Below are 20,719 nucleotides of genomic sequence, written 5' to 3' on the forward strand. Positions count from 1 at the left end.
TCTCTTGGATAGAACACCAAAGGCACAGACAACAAAAACAAAGATAGACAAATGGGCCTTCATCGAACTAAAAACCACGAAGTGGGATTCAAACCTGGCAGGCGGACTCTGAGGTCTGTACTTTCACACACAGTTCCAGCTGAACCCTGCTCTGTAGGAGCAGATAGGATTGATGACTGTTGGGGGAGGGGGAGAGGTCAAAGGATCAGGGTGACTTTTGTGTTTCAGTGGAAAACTATGGATGAATGGAATTGTTATTCACTGAGAGAGGTGCTAAAAGAGAATTCTCAAAGGAGGCAAAACCATGACTCTCATACAAATATAAAAGGAATACTGCTGAAAGACTTAAATTAACTTATTATTAAAGAGGGCGGGGGATTGGTAAGACGTTACCATCAGTTAGAAGGTGACACATATTTATAGATTCAGGGATATTGAAGTGAATATCGCAAAGTGGAGGCAAAACTGGTCTTTTCCACAGTGGGGAGCGGAAGCCAATTAAACCTCTATTAGATGTAATTTACATGTCTACAGACAAGATAGTTTTGCATTGCTATTATTGTCTATAATCTACAGAGTTTTAAAATAGGGACTTTTTTTATAGTGGAGAAAGGGGCAGCTCTCACTGGAGGTTGTTGGCATGGAGAAGGTGGAAATGGGCTAGCTACAAGCAAGACATCATACATGACTGGTTCTGGGGAGTGTATCTGACTTTCTTTTGTTGGTCCTGAGTTGGAAGCAGGGACGTAAGTGAGAAGCTGGCACTCACTGATCAAGTCCTGACTGTTCTGGACCGATGCAGAGGTTGTGGGTCAGAGTTCTACTGTTGTAGACGGTCTGTTCATTGTCTGTTTGTACATTCAATCCCTCAGATCAATATATTCAATGCAACAGAGATTAGGTTCAGGTCCCAGCTTGTGTCCTCGTGGGATGTCACTGTGACCTGGGGCCACGTTTCACCTTGAGTACTGAACCTCTCCAGCCGACTTCATGAGGAATGATCTGCTTCGAGGGAGAGTATTCAATGGAGTAGTTTTTCATTATGAATTTCTATGTTAAGGGTTCTGCACCCAATTCCAATGTGTGTGGGGGCTTTTCCCCTATACTGCAAAGCAATTTTTGGACATTAGCTGGGTGTCCTACAATTGAACTCAATTTTGACATTATCTGCCCAGAGACTGCATCAGATTCCACAAGTGAAGAGCCCAGTCCTACAAGATGGCCTCCCCTCTCACTTCAGCCCAGATCGTCATCTGTGCTTCCGAGGACTGGCTATAGATTGGAGATTCCAGTGACTTGGGTTTGCACTAATTTGCTAGAGTGGCTCACAGAACTCAGGGAAACGTTTCACTTGCTAGAGAACCAGGTTATTATAAAAGGATATAACCCAGGAAAAACAAGATGGAAGACACACATAGGGCAAGATATGTGGGAAGGGGTGAAGAGCCTCCATGTCTTCTCTAAGGACATCACTCTCCCCAAACTTCTCGTGTTCACCATTCTGGAAGCTCTCTGAACCCCTTGCTTTTGGGTTTTTATGGAAGTTGCATTTCGTGGAGCTGGGCTCCATGAACTAGCGGAGGTGGTTAATTTTCGGTGAGGTAGATCTGATTTGGGTTCTTACTATGCCAGCTGGAGCGCCCTATTTTGTTGTAGAGTGCATTCTAGGGGAATAAGCACTCCCAGGCAGGAATATCCCTTTATTTTTATTAAAATAATTTTTTTCAATATAGTGATTTGATGATGATACACATTGTAAAATGCTCCCCATAAGCGGTTACATCTTTCAGCGTACAAAGTTATTATAAAATTATTGACCATATTCCCCATCCTGTATTTTTTATCCCCATGACCTACTTATTTTATAACTGGAAGTTTGTACCTCCTAGTCTCTTTCTCCTATTTTGCCCATTCTCCCACCCCTCGCCCCTCTGGCAACTACCAGTTCCCTGTATTTATGAGTCTGTTTCTCGATTTTGTTTCGTTGTTGTTGTTGTTTTGTTTTGGTTATTTGTTATTTTGTTTTTTAGATTCTACATATAAGTGAAATCTCATGGTGTTTGTCTTTCTCTACAGTCCCTACATTCCTTCAGACACATTCCAGTGAATTTATTGAACCCCAATTCTTTTATGGCCTTTATGAGTAGACACCTCATCCCCTTCTCCCTTTCCCCTCATCTTTTCCCCAACTTGTAAAAAGCATAAAAGACCACAGGAAACATTAAATTTCTAGGTTTTCTCTTTCTTTTTATTTCTAATCAGCTGATACCATGACAGGATCATTTTAGTACAACCAAATCTCTTGTGGAGTGGGGGGTTTTAGTTGAGGCCTATGAAAATAGTTCATATGAAAGGAAGATATGAATGCTCAGAGTGCTGTCTTAAATAGCTCTCTCTTGTAAAGTGAACCTGGAACTTCCTAGCAGCCTTCGAATGCACAGAAATAGTGATTATTTTCCTCTAGCACTGGAATGGAAGCAGGTGGAGCTAGGAGAGGCTCAGCAATACCAGTGGTAGCCCTGGGGACAGCCAGGGAAGGACGGGAGGTGGCCGTCACCATTCAACTATGGTTCATGGCTATGAAGATAATTTGGCAATGGAGGGAAGAGAGCACTGTAAATCTATGTGGATCTGACAAGCCACCTGGGTAATCTTTTATTTATAGGAATATTAGGAAAATGGCCATAAGCAAAGCCAGAAGGCTTAAGAGTTTAAGCAAGCTTGCAAAGGGAGATGGGGATTCTTGTACAATTCGAGTTTTGGTGACTTTGAATGTTCGATCCCACTGGGTCAAGATGGCATTTCTGGCTCCTTTCCATTTCCCTGGGCCAGTCAGGCGGAACTGGTACGGTGTGCATGGGCCAAAGAAGATGGTCAAAGCCAGGCGTGGGTCCGTCAGGAGCAGAGAGAATAGGTTGGGTTTTGCATTGATACTGGTCAGGAGTTCATCTATGTATGTGATATAATCTGTTTGTAAAGCTTTGCAGTAGCACAAGCCAAACCTTTATAAAAGGAAAATCGGGGATAAAGAAGAAGAAAAAAAGATAAAAGAATGATAAATCAGAACAAGTAAAAGTACCAAAAGTAAACAGCGGTGTTAGAAAATTTGAAATGGTTTGTGTGTTCCTCCCTCCAAGTCCATAGCTAATGGTCTCATTGTATTTTTTTTTTTTTTAATACAAGCTGAACTCCTTGACAAGATACTCTATATGCATGGTGCTCCAAATGCTTGTAATGCAGCTGGTATTTCTTTAGTTTTTTGGGCAAATAATTAGCAATTTCTAGAAAAAAGTTTTTATATAATTTTGTTATTCTAAAATTTTTCTAAAACTCAATGATTGTTAGATTTGTATAATGTGAAAGTCCACAAAAATCAATAGGGTGGAGTTCCCTGTAATGCTGGTCTTAGTCCCTAAAACCACTGACTGACCTATGTGACAAGAAGCCTTGCACTGTGCAGTTCTAATTAATTATCTATGTTATAGCAGAATTCCATAATGGCGATTGAATCATATTCTGGGTTGAGGGTGGAAAAGAGACATCTAAAATGTTTTTATTATTTTGGGATTTAGTACTTTGACAAGGATAGATCAACATGACGTTTGCAAACATATGTAAATTAGAGAAGTGATGAAAATTCTTAAATGCAGTGATTTTAAAAACTTTCTTTTGGTCTGAGAAATATTATTTAAGGGAAAATTTATATGAAAGCCCAAAACAGATTCACAGTGAAACAGATAAAACCAGAGATGTTTTAGCTGGATTAGGAGTGAGAATGGGGGGTGCGGGGGAGGCCAAGACTTCCTTCTTTGCTGGCCACTTCCCTTCTGTTGTCCCTGGTCCCTGAGTGCCAGCCAAAGAGCAGAGCATAAGTGGAAACCTTTCTCCAGGAAACAGGGTCAACAAACTTATTCTGGCAAAAGGCCAAATGGGAAGTACATTAGGCTTTGAGGGCCATATTACCGTCTCTGTCTCAGCTACTCAACTCTGCTGTTGTAACTCAAAAGCAGCTATACACAGTCTGTAAATGAACGAGTGTGGCTATGTTCTCATAAACTTTATGTATGGCCACTGTGATTTAGATTTCCTCTAATTTTCACATATCAGAAAATAATCTTCTTTTTCTCCACCCATCTAAAAACATAAAAGAGGGGCGCCTGGGTGGCTCGGTCAATGAAGCGTCTGCCTCCGGCTCAGGTCATGATCCCAGGGTCCTGGGACTGAGCCCCGCATCAGGCTTCCTGCTCAGTAGGGAGCCTACTTCTCTCTCCTCCTCTGCTGCTCTCCCTGCTCATTCTCTCTCTCTCTCAAATAAATAAATAAAATGTTAAAAAATATATATATATAAAAAAATAAAAACGTAAAAGAAAAATTCGAGCGATCGGCAGATTTGGCCCACAGGCCGTAGTTTGCAGAATCCTGCTCTAGAGAAGCCAGCTGAGTACAGCAATAGAGCTAGATAAAGATTTGTTGAATGAATGAGTAAGCAGACCCTTCTGGCGTCAGAGTGATGAACACAGCTCTTTGCCTGATTATGAATAAGGCGTGGAATAAGGGATCTGGGAGATGAGACTTAATTACATTTGGTTTAGAATCCAGGCACCATTTGGCGTTAAATAATCATGGCTTGAAGTGACAGTTTGGGGACACTTAAACTCATTTTCCTTTCTGCCCTCTCTCCTTACACAGGCTAGCCTAGATTTTTTTTCCCTTTCAGTCTCAGATGCTTCTTTTTCCTCCAGTGTAGCTCACCTCGGCCTGCTATTGTTTTACCAATTTGAGTGATGATTCAAAAAAGATGCATAAGTGGTTCATTTAGTTAACTTACCCACTGGGTTTATTTTCTTTTCTTGCATTAACTTCCTCTATCATGACACTTTGTGGTGGTAACTTATTTATACCTATGAAACATAAGAAAAAAAAAGGGAATTTAACTTTAAGCCTGCTTGCTTAGTGGTTGAAGATGCTTTGCTATTGCTCCTCTTTTATTCTTAGTACCCACTGACTTGCCTGTTCTGGCAAAAAAATGTTAGCAGCCTACTTGGATTGGTGGTATGCTCCTGGTAATAATGCTACCAGCTGAGAAGTTGTAAGCATCTGATCAGCTCACTTGTTAACGGATACGACAAAACCTCACAATTGAATCCTGTCACTCCATTGACCGGAATTTTAATTTTAATCGAAGCTGTTGATTTGGTGAAAATAACAGGCAGACACAACTTGTATTTTTTGAGCCCTGATTTATCTTTTGTGCTGGTACGGGCTCCAATTCATTATAATAGTGGAATTCCATGCAGACTAGAATAGATCCTGCTTTTAAAGACTGTGTTGTTTTAGATTGGAGCTGGGGATGGTCTCAGAATTTCCAATATCCCAAATAACATGGCAAACCAAAAACGTATGCCGTGCGGTTTATCGTGCACATACCTTTCAGGACTCGAACAACCCATCGTGCTTGTGTTTCTCCTGTGGGTATCATGGAGCCTAAGGGTTTGATGACGCCAATAACAGCCAGGGTTGGGTGTGGCAGATGCGCAGGGAAGATGTACTTGTACAGCGATGCCTGGCCACTTTCAACTTTGACTACAGTCTCATCAAGGAAGGGGAAAGCAAAGGTGTAGCCAGTGGCAAAGACGATGATATCAATGGGCTCTTCCTTTGGGGTGTTGTTAAATACAACAGAGTTTTCCTTCACCTCCTTTATACTTGGCTTGATGAGCACTTTCCCAGTGATGATACAGCCTGGAAGCTCGTCATTTAGCACAGGCTCCCTCAGCTGCGTCCTAGACAGAAACATGGGCAGGGAAGAGATCTGCCAGTGACGGCTGTGGCCAGCCCTCCCTCCTCCTTCCCTTCCTTTCTTCATCCTGGGACTCTCCCCTTGGCCAGGCAGGAGGTGCCAGCCGTGGGAGAAGTTACCTCTGTAGGAGGGACTCATGAATGTCCAAGAGTGATGAAATGTGTTTGCCATTTACTAGAGTTTGGAAGCCTGTGGAGAAGGGGATCGGAACTTTCTCTGGCTCCTGTTTCCCTTGCTGAATTTCAGCTCTCAGTTATCACTGTCATTAGAGATAACCCCGTGTGGAAGGACTACAGGGGAAGGCGGGGACTTCTACATCTGCTGAGAACTGTTGGGAACTCTCTCCTCCTAGGGAGCAATTGTACAAGGCAAGCAGGCATGTGCTTAAAAGGAACAAGGGCAGAATTATCTTTTTCTGCCTATGCCTTTGGGATCACTAAGCAAATACTTGGTGAGATGATTTTAAATAAGCTGAGCCATTTTGAGGTTGTGATGAAGGCACAGAAAGAGACAGTGTGATAAAATGGAAAGAGCACTGGAATAGGAGGGAGGAAAGGTGGCTTCTTGTCCTAATGTTTATACTTAACAGGGCTTGAGGAAGTCATTTGGTCCCTATTGGCTTTTATTCATCTGTAAACTAGGGATGCTGACACTTGCTATCCTTAGTTCATTGGGTAGGATGAAGAGCATATGAAATAGATAGGAGCTGGGGACGGTCTCAAAATTTCCAATATCCCAAATAACACGGCAAACCAAATAACATTGCAAACATGAAATAGTATATATGCAAGAACTTTGGAAATGATAAATGATTAAATCCAAGAGTGAAGGGATGATAGTTCCTTAGGCTCATTTCACCTCTTCTAAGGTTTTGGGGATTAAATAAAATACTTTATAGTCCTCCAGTTGCCATCCAGGTTAGACTTATGGTAGACAAAGCTGTGGTGGCAAGAGTCAAAACCCCTGAGGGGCTTGGAAGTGGGGGGTGGAAGAGGGCAGGTAAGAAATACGGAAGGAAAAGATGGTGACAGTAGAGACAAGAGGAGAGCAGGGTGAGAGGAAGATATGTGAGCGAAGGATGAAGAGAGCAGCCCCCTTGTGTGCCATCTGTGGTGGCTTGGGTGCCACGTGAGCCATGCTCGTCCAGAGTGAAATCTGGAGGAAGATCAGACAGGATCTCCAGGCTGTGGTGCCACCCTGGTAATGGAATATCATTGTACAAACTTAATGAATGAGAAAGTAGAGCCTCATTAGCAGTTCTTGCTAATGAGATAAGTCGTAGGTGATAACTCAGTTACAGACTGAATTAAGGACAGACTGAGATCAAGGTCATCTTGACAAGGGCAAGAAGGCGTTGCTATTGAGGGGTGGTGAGGGGCAACTACAGCATTTGATTTTTCCCACACAGTGAAACAAGGCAAGTGTGTTGCTTACGTCAAAGGAGTCATAGACAAGACGCTGTCTTTGATCACTGTAGCTGAAGCTTGTGTAACTTGCCTAACTCACAGAGCTCGCCTACTCCTGAATGAGCTTGGGCAAGTAACTGAACTTGGCAAAGCCTCAGTTTACCCATGATAAACAGGAGATTATAATAATACTTTAAAGGGTTATTGACAAGATGAAATATATAGTTTCATTTACCAAGAACTCAAAAACAGTTAGCTCTTATGAAGTACATTTGTATGAGGTTTTCCTTCATATTCAATCATGTGATTGTGTTATCACCTGGTTTGGATATGCCAGGGAAGGATCAAGTTTCCTTCTTCCCAGCAGCCCTCAGGAGATACACTATATTTACCTGTCTTCTGGTACTAAGCCGTAATTTGCATGATTGAACCAGCTGTTCATCTTTCTTGCAATCAACCAAGTCACAATTGGAGTTGGGAGAGAATTTCTGAACATGTTCTGAAATCGAGTCATGAACACCATGTCCCATGGGTATCCGGAGTCGAAGACTCGGCTTATCACCCAGGCCCCTCCAGTGGTGCTGAGGAACACCTGGAAGCAATCAAAGAAGCCACTCAGTTTGACCCAGAGAACAGGGCTGGCTTTGCCAGAAATTCAGGAAGTTTCATGATTAGAATGGCACCAGAAATCTGCCACCCTCAAAATACATCCTCAACCACATAGTTCTGGCTCCTCCAGCTCCCATCCTAAAGTTATTCTTTTGAGATCATGGTTTGACTGCCTAGAGTATTAAAACACCGTAGCGCATGTAACGGAGAACTTATTATCTGCCAGACATGGCGTTAGCACCACAGTGAGTGAGATACCGTGACCACTAAGGGGGCGTGCGACTCTCATGTGAAAAGAAAGCGAGCAGGTGGTTACAATTTTGTAGGCATGACAGCAGATGAACGTGGTCTACAAAGAGATTCAGTAGAAACCACTGTTCGAATTGACAATAAAGTTCAGTAACACAATTAGTTTTGGTGAATGCTTTTTTTTTTTTTTTTACTTTACAGATTGGCTCTTTGAGTTTATCAGCTGACTGAATTTGAAATTTCCTATCATTAGAGAAATAGAAATAATACTATGCTACCCACATGTGGTGGGCATACTGGGTGAGACTGTGCTCTTTTTCCTTTCAGGACCTCCTTTCCCCTTCTTTCAGGAAAATTCCATCACACCGCTAGTCTCTCCAAATCAATCAATCCATCAGGTCCTTGTTTGAGAGCCTCCAAAAGGAATATTATAGTCACACATTCCCAAACCTTTTTCTTTGTGGCTATTTTCACTCTTGAAATTACTTACGTAATTGTCATCTGTGTCCCCCACGACTCTATGCTCCACGATGGCAGCAATCTCGTTTCTATTGTGTTCTTCCGTGTATCCCCAGTACCTGGCACAGTATTTGGCACACCAGAAGCCAACAACTCATCTTTATCTGTTGTTAACGTGTGCCAACTGAGGAATGTTCATTACAATTACTACATAAATTCGTACTAGAGAGAGATCACTGTGTTGGGGTGAGATGGCTGGGGATGAACACGTGGATTGTAATAAAGGAGAAAGGGCACTATAGAATGAAGGGGTAGGGTACAAGCAAAGGGGAAAACACGCCGAATCAGAACGGGCCCAGAGTAGTGGGGGATAAGGTTGAAAAGGCAGATTTGAACCAGATTAAGGAGAACCCTATAATGGAGGGCTCATCCATCTGCAATTTATTATTAGTATTTCTTTTGTGTTGATTTTATTTTATTTTATTATTTTAGTAAAAAGAGTTTCCCTGTACGTTTTGGCAGGAGCACGGACCCAGCATTGCTTTCCTAGCTTCCGTGGTTTGGCAAAGTGATCAAAAGAGGCCTGTGCTTTCTCAGATCTGCCTCCTCTGCTTCCTTCTCCCACTTTTTTCTTTTTTTTTTTTTCCACTTGAGTATAGTCGACACATATTTTTTTAGGTAAAAGGGGTTATTAGAAGTTTTTAAACATGAGTGTCATAATGAGAGCTGGCTTTTCAGAGGATTTGTTTGTTGCTGTGAGGGTGTCTGTGCAGATTGCCACATGTGGCAGGAAGGACTGGGCATGCAGAGAGGCAGGCAGAAGTAGGAACAGGTGCTTTGGGTCAGAGGAACTTGAACTTGAAGGCTGGCTCTGCCATCTGCTAGCAGCACAACTTTAGGCAGGCCCCTTGGCTTCTGTAAGCCTCAATTTCTTCATCTACAGTCAGGGGTACCGACAGCACCCACTCCAGCAGCTTCCTTTGATGACTGAGGTCATGCAGTAAAGCATTTAGTGAAGTGCTTGGCACAAAGGAGGCCCCAATAAATATGAATTATTTCTATAATTATCATTAGGAGGACAGTGGGGTAGCCTTTGTGTACGGACTTGCTGAGTGTAGTGGTGGTTAACCAGGAAAGGGGGGAGCAAATGGGAGATCTTCGCAAGGGACCAAGGACAGGATTTTCTCACCGATGGGACTAGGTAAGACACAGATGTCTCCTAAGCTCTTGTTGGATGACTGGGAAAATGACAAAAATGGGAAGTCAGAGAAGCTGGTCTTGGAAAAAAAATGACACTTGGAATTTGGAGTAAAATTTATAAACACATAAGAAAAAATACTTTAAAAATCTGTTTTTTTGGGATGCCTGGGTGGCTCAGTCAGTTAAGAGTCTGCCTTCAGATCAGGTCATGATCCCAGGATCCTGGGATCAAGTCCTGCATCAGGCTCCTTGCTCAGCAGGGAGCCAGCTTCTCTCTCTGCCTGCTGCTCTCCCTGCTTGTGCTCACTCTCTCTCTCTCTGACAAATAAATAAATGAAATCTTAAAAAAAAAATAAAAAAATCTGTTTTTTGTATGTGTGTGTGGCTTTGGGCGTATTTATTTCTTTCATCATTTATCACTGTTTGCCTGAGGCATGCATCTTAAGATAAAGTTCTTCATTAAGTAACATGAAGCATGGTACCTTTTTTGCCACGTGGCTGGCCTCCACAGCAATGTCTGTGCCCGAATTCCCCATTCCAATCACAAGGACTCTCTTGTCCTTAAACATATCTGGATGTTTATACTGTCGGCTATGAAAGTACTGGCCTTTAAATGTATTTATACCTATAGAAAAAGAAAGTCAAATAAAGAATTTTACAGGATCAGTGAATGAAACATAAATATTGTGCCATTAATACCCTTTGGATGGATTATTTTGGTTATTTTTAAATAGCATACTTTAAGAAAATCCAAAATACGAATACATGGCTTTATAAGACACAGAAATCAGTGAGTGATTATTTATTTAATGGAGGTACTTACTCTATTTCACTAGGTAGCCCTCTAGGTTTATTTACTACTAAGTTGAAATATTGTGGCATAAAGATTTATCAAGCAAAAGTGGAAGGAGTCATTACCATTTAAAAGGTGATAGAAATCAGTGGGACAGTAGTATTCTACTTACTAATATTTGACTGTATTAGAGCTTTTTGCAAGCAAGGAGCAAGAGCAGAGAAGTTAAAGGAAACTTGGCGTCTGTGCCTCCACTTTACTCAGCCAACTTTTTTTGGCATGTATGTGCTTGGCACTGTGCTAGTTGATATTAGGGAAATAAGATAAATAAAATGTGGTTCTTATTTGAAAAGATCCATGTGAGTTGGGGAAGTTCACTGAGAGTTCTCCTTGGTGACTGACTATAACGCAGGCTGGGTTTGCTGAGTCAGCAAGAGCTGGCTCTGAGAAAAAGGGATTATGTTGGTTATACTGGGTTTAGATCTACTGTTCTAACTAGAAAGGGTATCTCAGGCGGTTGATACCAAATTTCTCACTGAAACATTACATGTGAATGGAGAGTGTTGGAAAATACTCTCAAGGTTGCATTAACACAATCAAAAGTAATACATACTATACAAAGAACCTATTTTTTCCAGAAAAAGTGATAAGACATCTAGATTCTCAGGGGATAAATATGGATGTTTGTGGCAAGTAGCCTTATCAAGATCTGGTAGCTCTTTAGTTCACCTTGAGTCATTAGAAATCTGATCTGAATCTCTGTTAAAACTCACCATAATCCAGAGCCTTTAGAACTTAACAAGGATGCAACCAAGTTCAAATATTAATTCAGACAGGATCCAGTATGGATCAGAGAATGGCTGAGGAGGGAGAGCTAGACAAGTTTAAGGAGAATCATAGAATTATTATCCCTGGATGTTAAATTATCTTAGATTCACTCTAGAACAGGCTCTCTGGGATCACAAATGAGCAAAAATGAGTCTCTGTGGCTGAGTCTCCTATCAGACTAGTATTTTCCCCTCTTACATCACAGGAAGACAGAGCCAGGACTTTTATTAGGTGAATGTGGTTGTGTTAGTAAACACACTAGAATGTATATATCTTAATGAATAAAAGTAGTTATCTTGGGAAATTAAACATTTATTCTATGACACCTGTTATTTTTACTAAGACTTTTTGGAACATCTCTGGTATTACCTCCAGAACAATGTGCCTCCAGACACGTTTTTGAATGTCTTCAATGAATTTGAATTTTTGTAACGGTTAACAATGACCCCAGGGTGTATGTACTATGTACTAAGCAAGTCTGTGGAATTTGGAGGACTCCTTTTCAAATCTAAAGTCACAAAACTTTAGAGCTCAAAGGCTCCTTAGTGATTAACTAGCCTGGGATTTCAAATGGCCAGTTGGTAGTGGCTGGTTAGACTGGTATTGAGAGGGCACCTGGGTGGCTCAGTCGGTTGAGCGTCTGCCTTCGGCTCAGGTCATGAGCCCCCTGCATTGGGCTCCCTGCTGAGTGGGGAATCTGCTTCTCCCTCACCCTCTGCCCCACCCCCCTGCTTATGTGCACACACTCTCTTAAAAAAAAAAAAAAAAAGACTGGTATTGAGAAGATCTGTGAGTCCCGTGGAGCTCCGTTTGCTTGATTTGTGATGTATGCTGTTGGGTACAGTGGTCCAAGCCCCTCAGATTATGGGCAAAAAACTTAGAAATGTTAAGTGGAAGGCCCAAGATTGTATACCTTGTTGACCGGGTAGCCTAGAATCTGTACTTCCTGGTCTCAAGCCCATCCTATTCAAACTGAGGACATTGGTTCAGTTGCTTTCCAGTACACTTTATCCTAATCCGACCTGACTTGAATGACAGGTGCAGGACAGAGCCAGCACCATTGGGTGTACATGAGTTTGTTGTAAAATGAGTATTGGTTTCACTTGCAGGTCATATGTAGACTGTGATTCCTCCACTGGATTCCTATAAATCTCATTTCCTTCCTCCCATACAGGCTACATATTGTCTTACCCATCTCTGTATTTTTTAGTACTTTGTGTAATACACTGAGTGCCAAATAAATTCAGTGTACTCCCTATGTCATGGAACCTTCTGGATTCTTGGAATGATCCTTTACTGGGCACTCCTTCCTGGGAGTTTGGAGTAGTTTTCCTGCTCAGGGATTTGCTCTGTGGACAAGAGCTGAGAAAGGATTGGGCTGTCTTGTGGGGTGGGGAAAGTCCACTGTTGAACTGTTCAAGCAGAGGCTTGAACTGTTGGAGAATAGTTCCTTATATTGGGCTTGATCCTTTTTGATTCAATGACTCTAGTCCATGGCAGTTTTCAGGATGTGCTTTATCTTGACTTGACATGACGTGAGTGAGCTCTGGGGGCATTGGAAGTATGTGAGTTTATTTTAAGATGAGCCTTGAGATCCCTCCAGATCTTATTTAGATGATGAAGAGAAAAATCTCCTAAAGTTTTAACTTTTTGAAAACTTACTACGGTTAAAAATAAATGAAACCATTTCATCTTCTAGTCCCTCTTCACTGTTGTCCACTGGAAATTTGACATAGATTAACATGAATCATGGTTGCAAAAACCAGATAAGGAAGCTGAGATCCAAGGATGACTTAACTTATCTCCCAAGATTCTTCTCCCTGTTGACTACTGACCTAGTGGTATATACCTCTCTGATCTAGCTAAACCTCTACAGAACAAAACAAACAAAAATCATGCTACTTTTCTCTTTATCCATTGATTGAATAAAGGCCTTTGTGGCCTTTAAACTCAGCTTTGGCTGTGTGCTACTCCTGAGGCTAACCACTTGTGTAAGTATCCTGTGTCTCAGAAGACTCTCTGACTGTTACCCATTGCTTACCAAGGGACACTGAATCTCAGTGAAGCATAAAACTGCTTGCTAGTTTTTTTTTTTTTTTAAGATTTTATTTTTATTTTTTTGAAGAGTTAGAGACAGCCAGCGAGAGAGGGAACACAGCAGGGGGAGTGGGAGAGGAAGAAGCAGGCTCCTAGCGGAGGAGCCTGATGTGGGGCTCGATCCCATAACTCCGGGATCACGCCCTGAGCCGAAGGCAGACGCTTAACGACTGCACCACCCAGGCGCCCCTGCTTGCTAGTTATTTATTCTACTTTTTGGCACCTATAGGTCTTTTGGAACAAATGAAAGCCAAAAACTGGCCAGAAAGTGCTGGTTAGAAATAAAAAATCCCTGTTACTTTACAACTTTAACTATTTAATGGAGGAACCATAGACATTCACTCCCGGATCAAGCCAGTATCAGGATGGCTCCCTTGAGGCAAATTAAGGTCAGTTTCAGAAAATGCCGTACCTGGAAAAGAGTCCAGTGGCAAATACTGATTAGTAAGGAAACCAGTGCAGACCATGACAGCATCAAAGATGGCAGACTCTTGCTTTCCTTCACGCTGAGTGACCACCTCCCATTGGCCGGTGGCAGTAAAATCTGGGCATTTTGTTACTTTGCAGACTTTAGTCTGAAAAAGAATCATAGTCACAATTAATTGTTGTCAAGTTTCTAGTAAGGGCTTGCTGGCCAATGTACTAGTTGACATTTCAAATGTTCTGGAACACAGACTAAACATAGTTAATAAGCGTAAACTTAGAAATTGAATCGAGTTATCAGATTAACCATAATTTTCTGGATGGAAGTATTCTGAGCTTAGAGTTATGGTGGGGTATTTAAGAGAAGTGATGAGATCCAAAAAGTTTGAGTGATTTGCTCAAATTCTCACAGTAAGTGATAGAACCAAGAACCATGGTCTTCTGATGTCTTTTTCATTATTCTTTCTGTTATGTGTATCTCTCCTAGAGCTGTGCTTTAATAGAGACATGGGTAATATAAATTGAAAATATAAATTTGGACCTTATGAAAGGTGCTATAAAAAATGTTGCTGAAGTTTTCCCAGATCCAGAGAATGTTTGGGAAATGCTAACTTTATGGCCTGAATGTTCTGGGAGGAGTCCAAATTTCAGTCTATTTTTTGTTTTAATCAAGTATATATAAATTTATGGGTGTGAGGTTCTGATTCAGAAAATATGTGAAATAAATTCACAAGTCAAATTTAAAAGCATAAATACTCCACTGGCCAAGAGACTTTGCTGTCTTTCTTTTTTCAGTTTTCAGAGAAGACAGGTATCTCAAGTCTTTCCTAATGGGGTCACTATTTGGTTTATAATATTTATTTATTTATTTATTTTTATTTTTTTTTTTAAAGATTTTTTATTTATTTATTTGACAGAGATAGAGACAGCCAGCAAGAGAGGGAACACAAGCAGGGGGAGTGGGAGAGGAAGAAGCAGGCTCCCAGCGGAGGAGCCTGATGTGGGGCTCGATCCCATAACGCCGGGATCACGCCCTGAGCCAAAGGCAGACGCTTTAACCGCTGTGCCACCCAGGCGCCCCTTGGTTTATAATATTTAAAGCACTTGTTGGATTCCAACATTGGTAATAGGAACTCTTACTTCTTTAAATATAAGTTTTTAGTTAATTAAATATTAATTGATTTCAAAGTAGAGTTTACTTTTATTTAAAAATAAAGTAAGAACTGTTTGTAATTAAAAATTTGGAAAGTACAGAGAGGAAAGAAATCTCTTATGTGTGTACTTTCTTGAAACTTTGGTGAACATCTAGCTTTAAACATTTTTTTCCCAATTATTTTAAAATAGACTTGGGGCAGCATGTAGTAGAGGAAAAGCTTCAGATTCAGGAACTCTGATGCATTAAAAATATTTCTGTGGATCATATTCATTCATTATGGTGGTGTTTCATTTTTACTGTGTCCCTTGAAAAATAAGGAAGTAGAGTAAAATATACTTTGGAAAACTGCAATACTTCCATTTACTCCAGTTGGATTGAAACATAATTGGTGTACAATATGGTATGAGTTTAAAGTATATGATGTAATGATCTGATAAATGTGTAATACTGCAAAATAATTGCAACACACAATAAATTTAGTTCATATCCATCACCTCACATAGTTGTAATTCTTTTTCTTGTGATAAGAACTTTTAAGATCTACTCTCTTAGCAACTTTCAAATACACAATACAATACCATTAACTATATTCAGCATGCTGCACATTATATCCCCAGAACTGATTTATCTTATAACTGGAAGTCTGTACCTTTTGACCATCTTAACCCATGTCCTCCAACCCCCACCCTTCTCCTCTGGCAACCACCAATCTGTTCTGTTTCTATGAGTTTGGTGTTTTTGTTTTGTTTTTTGGATTTCACACACAAGTGAGATCATACAGTATTTGTCTGACTTATTTCACTTAGTGTAATATTCTAAAGGTCCATCCATGTTGTTGCAAATGACAGGATTTCCTTCCTTTTTATGGCTAAACAACATTCCAGTGTGTGTATGTGTGTGCTATGTTTTCTTTATCCATGTACCCACCGACGGACACTAGGGTTGTTTCCATGTCTTGACTATTGTAAATAATGCTGCAAGGAATATGGGGGTGCAGATATCTCTTCAAGATAGTGGTTACATTTTGGTCAGTACTTTGAAGGTAGTGAATATGAATTTTATTTACTACTAGTTTTGGTCATTCATGTTGCTTTCAATTCCCTAGGAATTCCTTACCATCCCCATCTGTAGCAGGGAGAGGGGGATATAGGAGAAGAAAAACACACGGATTTTCATGTTTCTTGGAGAGGAAAAGAACGGGAAAAAAAGAGTATATTTATTTGCCTCTGTGTTCTACCTTCTTCCTGTCTCTGTTCTTGGAAATGGAAAGGGAGGTGGATAAGGCCTATGAAAATAACAATATTCAAAGATTTTTGTATTTCCAAGGATATCTAGAAAAGATTTCCTTCAAATAGTGAGGTTCTCTTGTCTATGGGCCGTTGCGCATGTTCATTCGTACAAAGGGATACTCAAGAAGAGAGGACCTAAGGACTGGTAGAAGTCATCAATGTCCCTGTGCGCTTTTGTCCCAAGCTAAGAATGTGGTTTGATATTTTCAGGTCCCTTTGGCTACTTGGATGACATTATTACAAATTAAAAATGTATACATGTGAATCCTTACAGAGAGTATCCACCTCCCCCTCCAGATTTACTGAGGGGGGGTGCGAGTACAAAGGGAAAAGGAATCCAGCCAGTTGGCATCCATCTTGCCAGTTCACGATCTCACCTACAGAGCCAAGGGCTAGGCTATTGAGAGAAACAGGAAACAGGTAGGCAACACTTTCTGACTGCTGACTGATGTTTTGTGTCTTACCTTGAACTGAATGCATTCCAGGAGGTTGAACCGGTTTGCATACATTTTGAGATATTCCAGGAATTGAGAGTTTGGCACATAGTTTGGATAATCTTCTGGGAATGGAAAGTCTGAGTAACAAGACATCTCCTTGCAGCTGTTGGAAACCACAGACTTATAGAGGCTGGCTCTGCCTTCTTCAACATGGTCCTGTCCAAACAGTGTATACACATGAGTGTGTATGCATTTGTGCATGTGTGGGCACACGTGAAATAGATGTTAATATTAATTTAGACGTTTCAAACATTGACCGAGATTAAGGTTACCCTTTCTAATGGGATTTGTTATCCTGTACTTGAGGTAGGGTGAACACTGAACACTGAATTTTATGATCTGAATTGCAATTTCACTCATTACATGTGAACAAAGAAACCCAGGATGAACTTACCTGTCCAGATTCACACAGCATGACTGCAAAATACTGGAACATATGGAAATAGACCAGAGCCAGGAAGTAGTGCCTGGATGATGGACAAATGCTAGGTAGTTTGGTTTCACAGGGTGTTGTTGTAAGGATTATGGATGGAGAAGGATTATGAAGGATTTTGTGTCTAAAGTTACAGAATTTGGATTTTATAGGAAGGTGAGGGCAGTCTTCTGAATGTTTGAATGTGGAAGTGATTCCTGTTATATTTTAGAAAGATAATTCCTGTCCTACAAAAGATGAATGACAGAAGTCTCTGGAAAAGAAGGAGGGAGGTCAGTGAATAGCCTAAAACACACATCCACTTTAGCCAGCACTGAAGGTAGCCTGAGCAGAGGCAGTGGCAGTTGAAAGAGGGAAGTGGAAACTGAGGCAGCAGAAAGACAGAAGGCACAGGAGAGTGGAGCTGTTTGGATTTAGGATCTGGGATAAGAAGCCGGACAAAGGTTTCTAGACTGGATAACTGTGCACATGGAGAAAGACTCATTTCCCACATCCAGTTTTGAGATGAATAAATGGCAAATATCAGTATCTCAGACAACTCCCCCCAGGTTGAATAATAAGCAGTTTTGCTACCTGTAGTCGTTAATACACATTGCCTCTGTCTTGTGGATGTATTATGAAGGATGTTCTGAGTTTAGTGGGAAGGCAGTTCTTAGTATTTTAATATTATTTATCATTTTGGTTACGTATAAGTCTTTTTTTTCCTGTGAAACAAAAATTATTTTATTTATGTGAACAAGTGGAAAGACAACATAAACTTCACATGTGGAGGAGGGCTCACCTCTTTCCCTCAGAGAATGTGAATCGAGATCTGCGTGAGATGTATAGTGAGTACAGGGAATAAAATTATAAACATATCTTTGTGGTTTCAGTTACTGTTGCCATCTCATCAACTAATGAATTCACTGTATCTTGCTTGTCTGTGGCCCCACCTCTGACAGTCTCATTTGTCCAGAGTAGATCTAGAAAACTGGAATCGAAAGGCTTCCGAGAACGATGCCGTTTATTCTGCTGGAAGATCTAAAGCTGTGTTACTCAAGGACGTAGCCGGCGAGCAACGGAGCTGAATTGTTCGTTAGCGCGCTCTGACAAGGTAAGTACCCAAATTGAGAGTAAGCATCTGGTGGAAACTTTTGCAGCGATAATTCAGCATTGCTCAATATCCAAGCATGTGGACTCCTGTATGTTGAATGAGACTCAGATCAGTCTCCGTTTTGTCTGACTCCTGTGAGGAGCGCTGTGGTGGTCAGGTTGTGTACTAGACATGGGCAGTGGGACTACGTTAGTGACGTTTTAACGTTAGTTTGAAAACTGTTATCCAAAAATGCAAACAATTTATCATTTTCTTTCATCGAAAGATAACTGATCTTGGCACATCTGGGCGGCTCAGTCAGTTAAGCGTCTGCCTTGGGCTCAGGTCACGATCTCAGGGTCCTGGGATCGAGCCCGAGGCTGGGTTCCCTGCTCAGCAGGGAGTCTGCTTGTCCTTCTCCATCTGCCCCTCCCCCAGCTCCTGCAAGTACACGTGTGTTCTCTCTCTCTCTCAAATAAATAAAATCCTAAAAAAGAAAGATAACTGATACTTAATTATAACCTTAAAGAATAAATTCTCAGAACTGGCCACTGATAAAAGGTTGAAGATAAGTTTTGAAAATATAACACCACTTGATTCATTTTGGATAGGAGTTATAAGAACGTCCTGGGCACCCCGCCTGGGTGGCTCAGTCGGTTACGCCGTCTGACTCTTGATTTCAGCTCAGGTCATGATCTTAGGGTTGTGGGATTGAGCCCCATGTCAGGCTCTGTGCTCAGTGTGGGGTTTGCTTGAGATTCTCTCTCCCTCTGCTCCTCACCCTGCTTGTCCTCTCTCACTCTCTCAAAAAAAAAAAATGTCCTGAACTTCCTGAGATCGCTTTAAAATTTCTTATTCCCTTCCAATCAATGTACCTTTGTGAACAGTGATTCTCTCCTTATGTGTGCTATTAGGCAAAACTTAGAAACAGTTTAGATATACACTGTCCCTTGAGAAGAACATGGTCATTCCTCCAATCCAGATGAGATAAAATAACAAGCAAGAAGCTAGCTTAATGATCCCAGTAAAAACTTTAACTATTAATATGTCCAATGCATAGTAAAAGTGTGCCTACAGGTGTTTCAACTGGAGACTATTTCACACACAATGCTCTATTTGGCTAAAAGTTGCAAGTGTAATAGTGATGTGCTATATTAATTGCCTATGTATACATATGCATATAAGAAAGAAAAATGGGTCCTCTTTTTGGAATTGTTTTCTTTGTATGTTCATTAAATGACATTTGCTGAATTTTATTTTATGTCTTTTGACTCTATAAGAGTTTTGAATTCATATTTTGACATTTTTCTTTGTTTCATTTTCATTGTTTTCATAGTTCATTTTTACTATATCTTACAAACGTAATTGTATCTACTCGATTGGAAATTAAGCAACAGAACAAAAACTGATTCTTCTCCACAGTTTGAGAAGCACAGCTCTCTAGTCAGTGCTCCTTAATCTTGTGAAGAATTACCTGGGGAATCTTATTAACATGTAGATGATGATTCAGTAGGTCTGCGTGAGCCTGAGATTTTTTTTTAAAGATTATTTATTTGAGAAAGAGAGAGAGAGAGCACACTTGTGAGAGCAGAAGGAGGGGGGGCGGAGGGGAGGTGGGGGAGGGAGAAGCAGACTCTGTACTAAGCACAGGGCCCCACAGGCAGGGCTGGATCTCACAACCCTGAGATCATGACCTGAGCTGAAACCAAGATTTGGTTGCTTAACCAACTGAGCCACCCAGCTGCCTCACGCCTGAGATTCTGTATTTCTAACAAATTCCCCTGCAGATGCTGTTGGGCCTGGGCCATAGTTTGAGTAACAAGGCTTTAGAGCAGTCCTACCCAACAGGAGCGTGGTGGAACATGCCCACTTTAAAATTTTCTGGTAGTCATATTTAAAAAAGTAAAAAGAACCAAGTGAAACTAATTTTAACAGGATACTTTAACTCAGTATATCTAAAATTTTATACTTTCAATGTGTAATCAGTATAAAAATTATTAATGAAATATATTACATTCTTTTATGCATAACAAATCTTTTGAGTATCAGTGTATATGTTATACTTCTCAATTCAAATGCCAAATGTTGATCCAAAAAAGGAATTCATATCCCCAAATTGTTAACGAACATACTTAAAAGTGCTCCAGTAACTGAATTGAGGATTGGTTTTAAAATTAAAATTAATTAAAATTAAATGAAATAAAAAATTCAATTTTTTAGTCCTATCAACCAGTTCCACAGTTCCACGTGGCTGGTGGCTACGTGAATAGCAGAGTGGTGAATAGCACAGCTTTAACCTGAAGCTGGGTATTAGCACGAAATTTAGTGTTGCTTTGATTTAATTAAAAGTGAAGTTTCCTCTCGGTTATAGGAAAAAAGGGAATAGGAACAGATGTAAAGAGCTGTAA

General features: G+C 40.7%; 1 protein-coding gene across 1 annotated transcript in view; it reads right to left on the bottom strand.

Moving 5' to 3' along the window:
• Positions 1-2,226: 2,226 nt before the first annotated feature.
• FMO1 (flavin containing dimethylaniline monoxygenase 1) overlaps positions 2,227-20,719 on the bottom strand; it is a 33,318-nt gene continuing 14,825 nt past the window's right edge. Inside the window, exons 4-10 of the mRNA XM_045813797.2 lie at positions 16,774-16,962; positions 13,854-14,016; positions 10,206-10,348; positions 7,599-7,798; positions 5,428-5,783; positions 4,829-4,901; positions 2,227-3,002 (exon numbers count right to left, since the gene is read on the bottom strand). Of these exons, the coding sequence (XP_045669753.2) occupies positions 2,660-3,002; positions 4,829-4,901; positions 5,428-5,783; positions 7,599-7,798; positions 10,206-10,348; positions 13,854-14,016; positions 16,774-16,962 (1,467 nt within the window). The 3' untranslated portion in view covers positions 2,227-2,659. The remainder of the gene's footprint in view (positions 3,003-4,828; positions 4,902-5,427; positions 5,784-7,598; positions 7,799-10,205; positions 10,349-13,853; positions 14,017-16,773; positions 16,963-20,719) is intronic.

The sequence above is a fragment of the Ursus americanus genome, chromosome 2 (assembly GCF_024610735.1).
Source record: "Ursus americanus isolate L20-20 chromosome 2, mUrsAme1.1.p, whole genome shotgun sequence".
NCBI classification, from domain to species: domain Eukaryota; kingdom Metazoa; phylum Chordata; class Mammalia; order Carnivora; family Ursidae; genus Ursus; species Ursus americanus.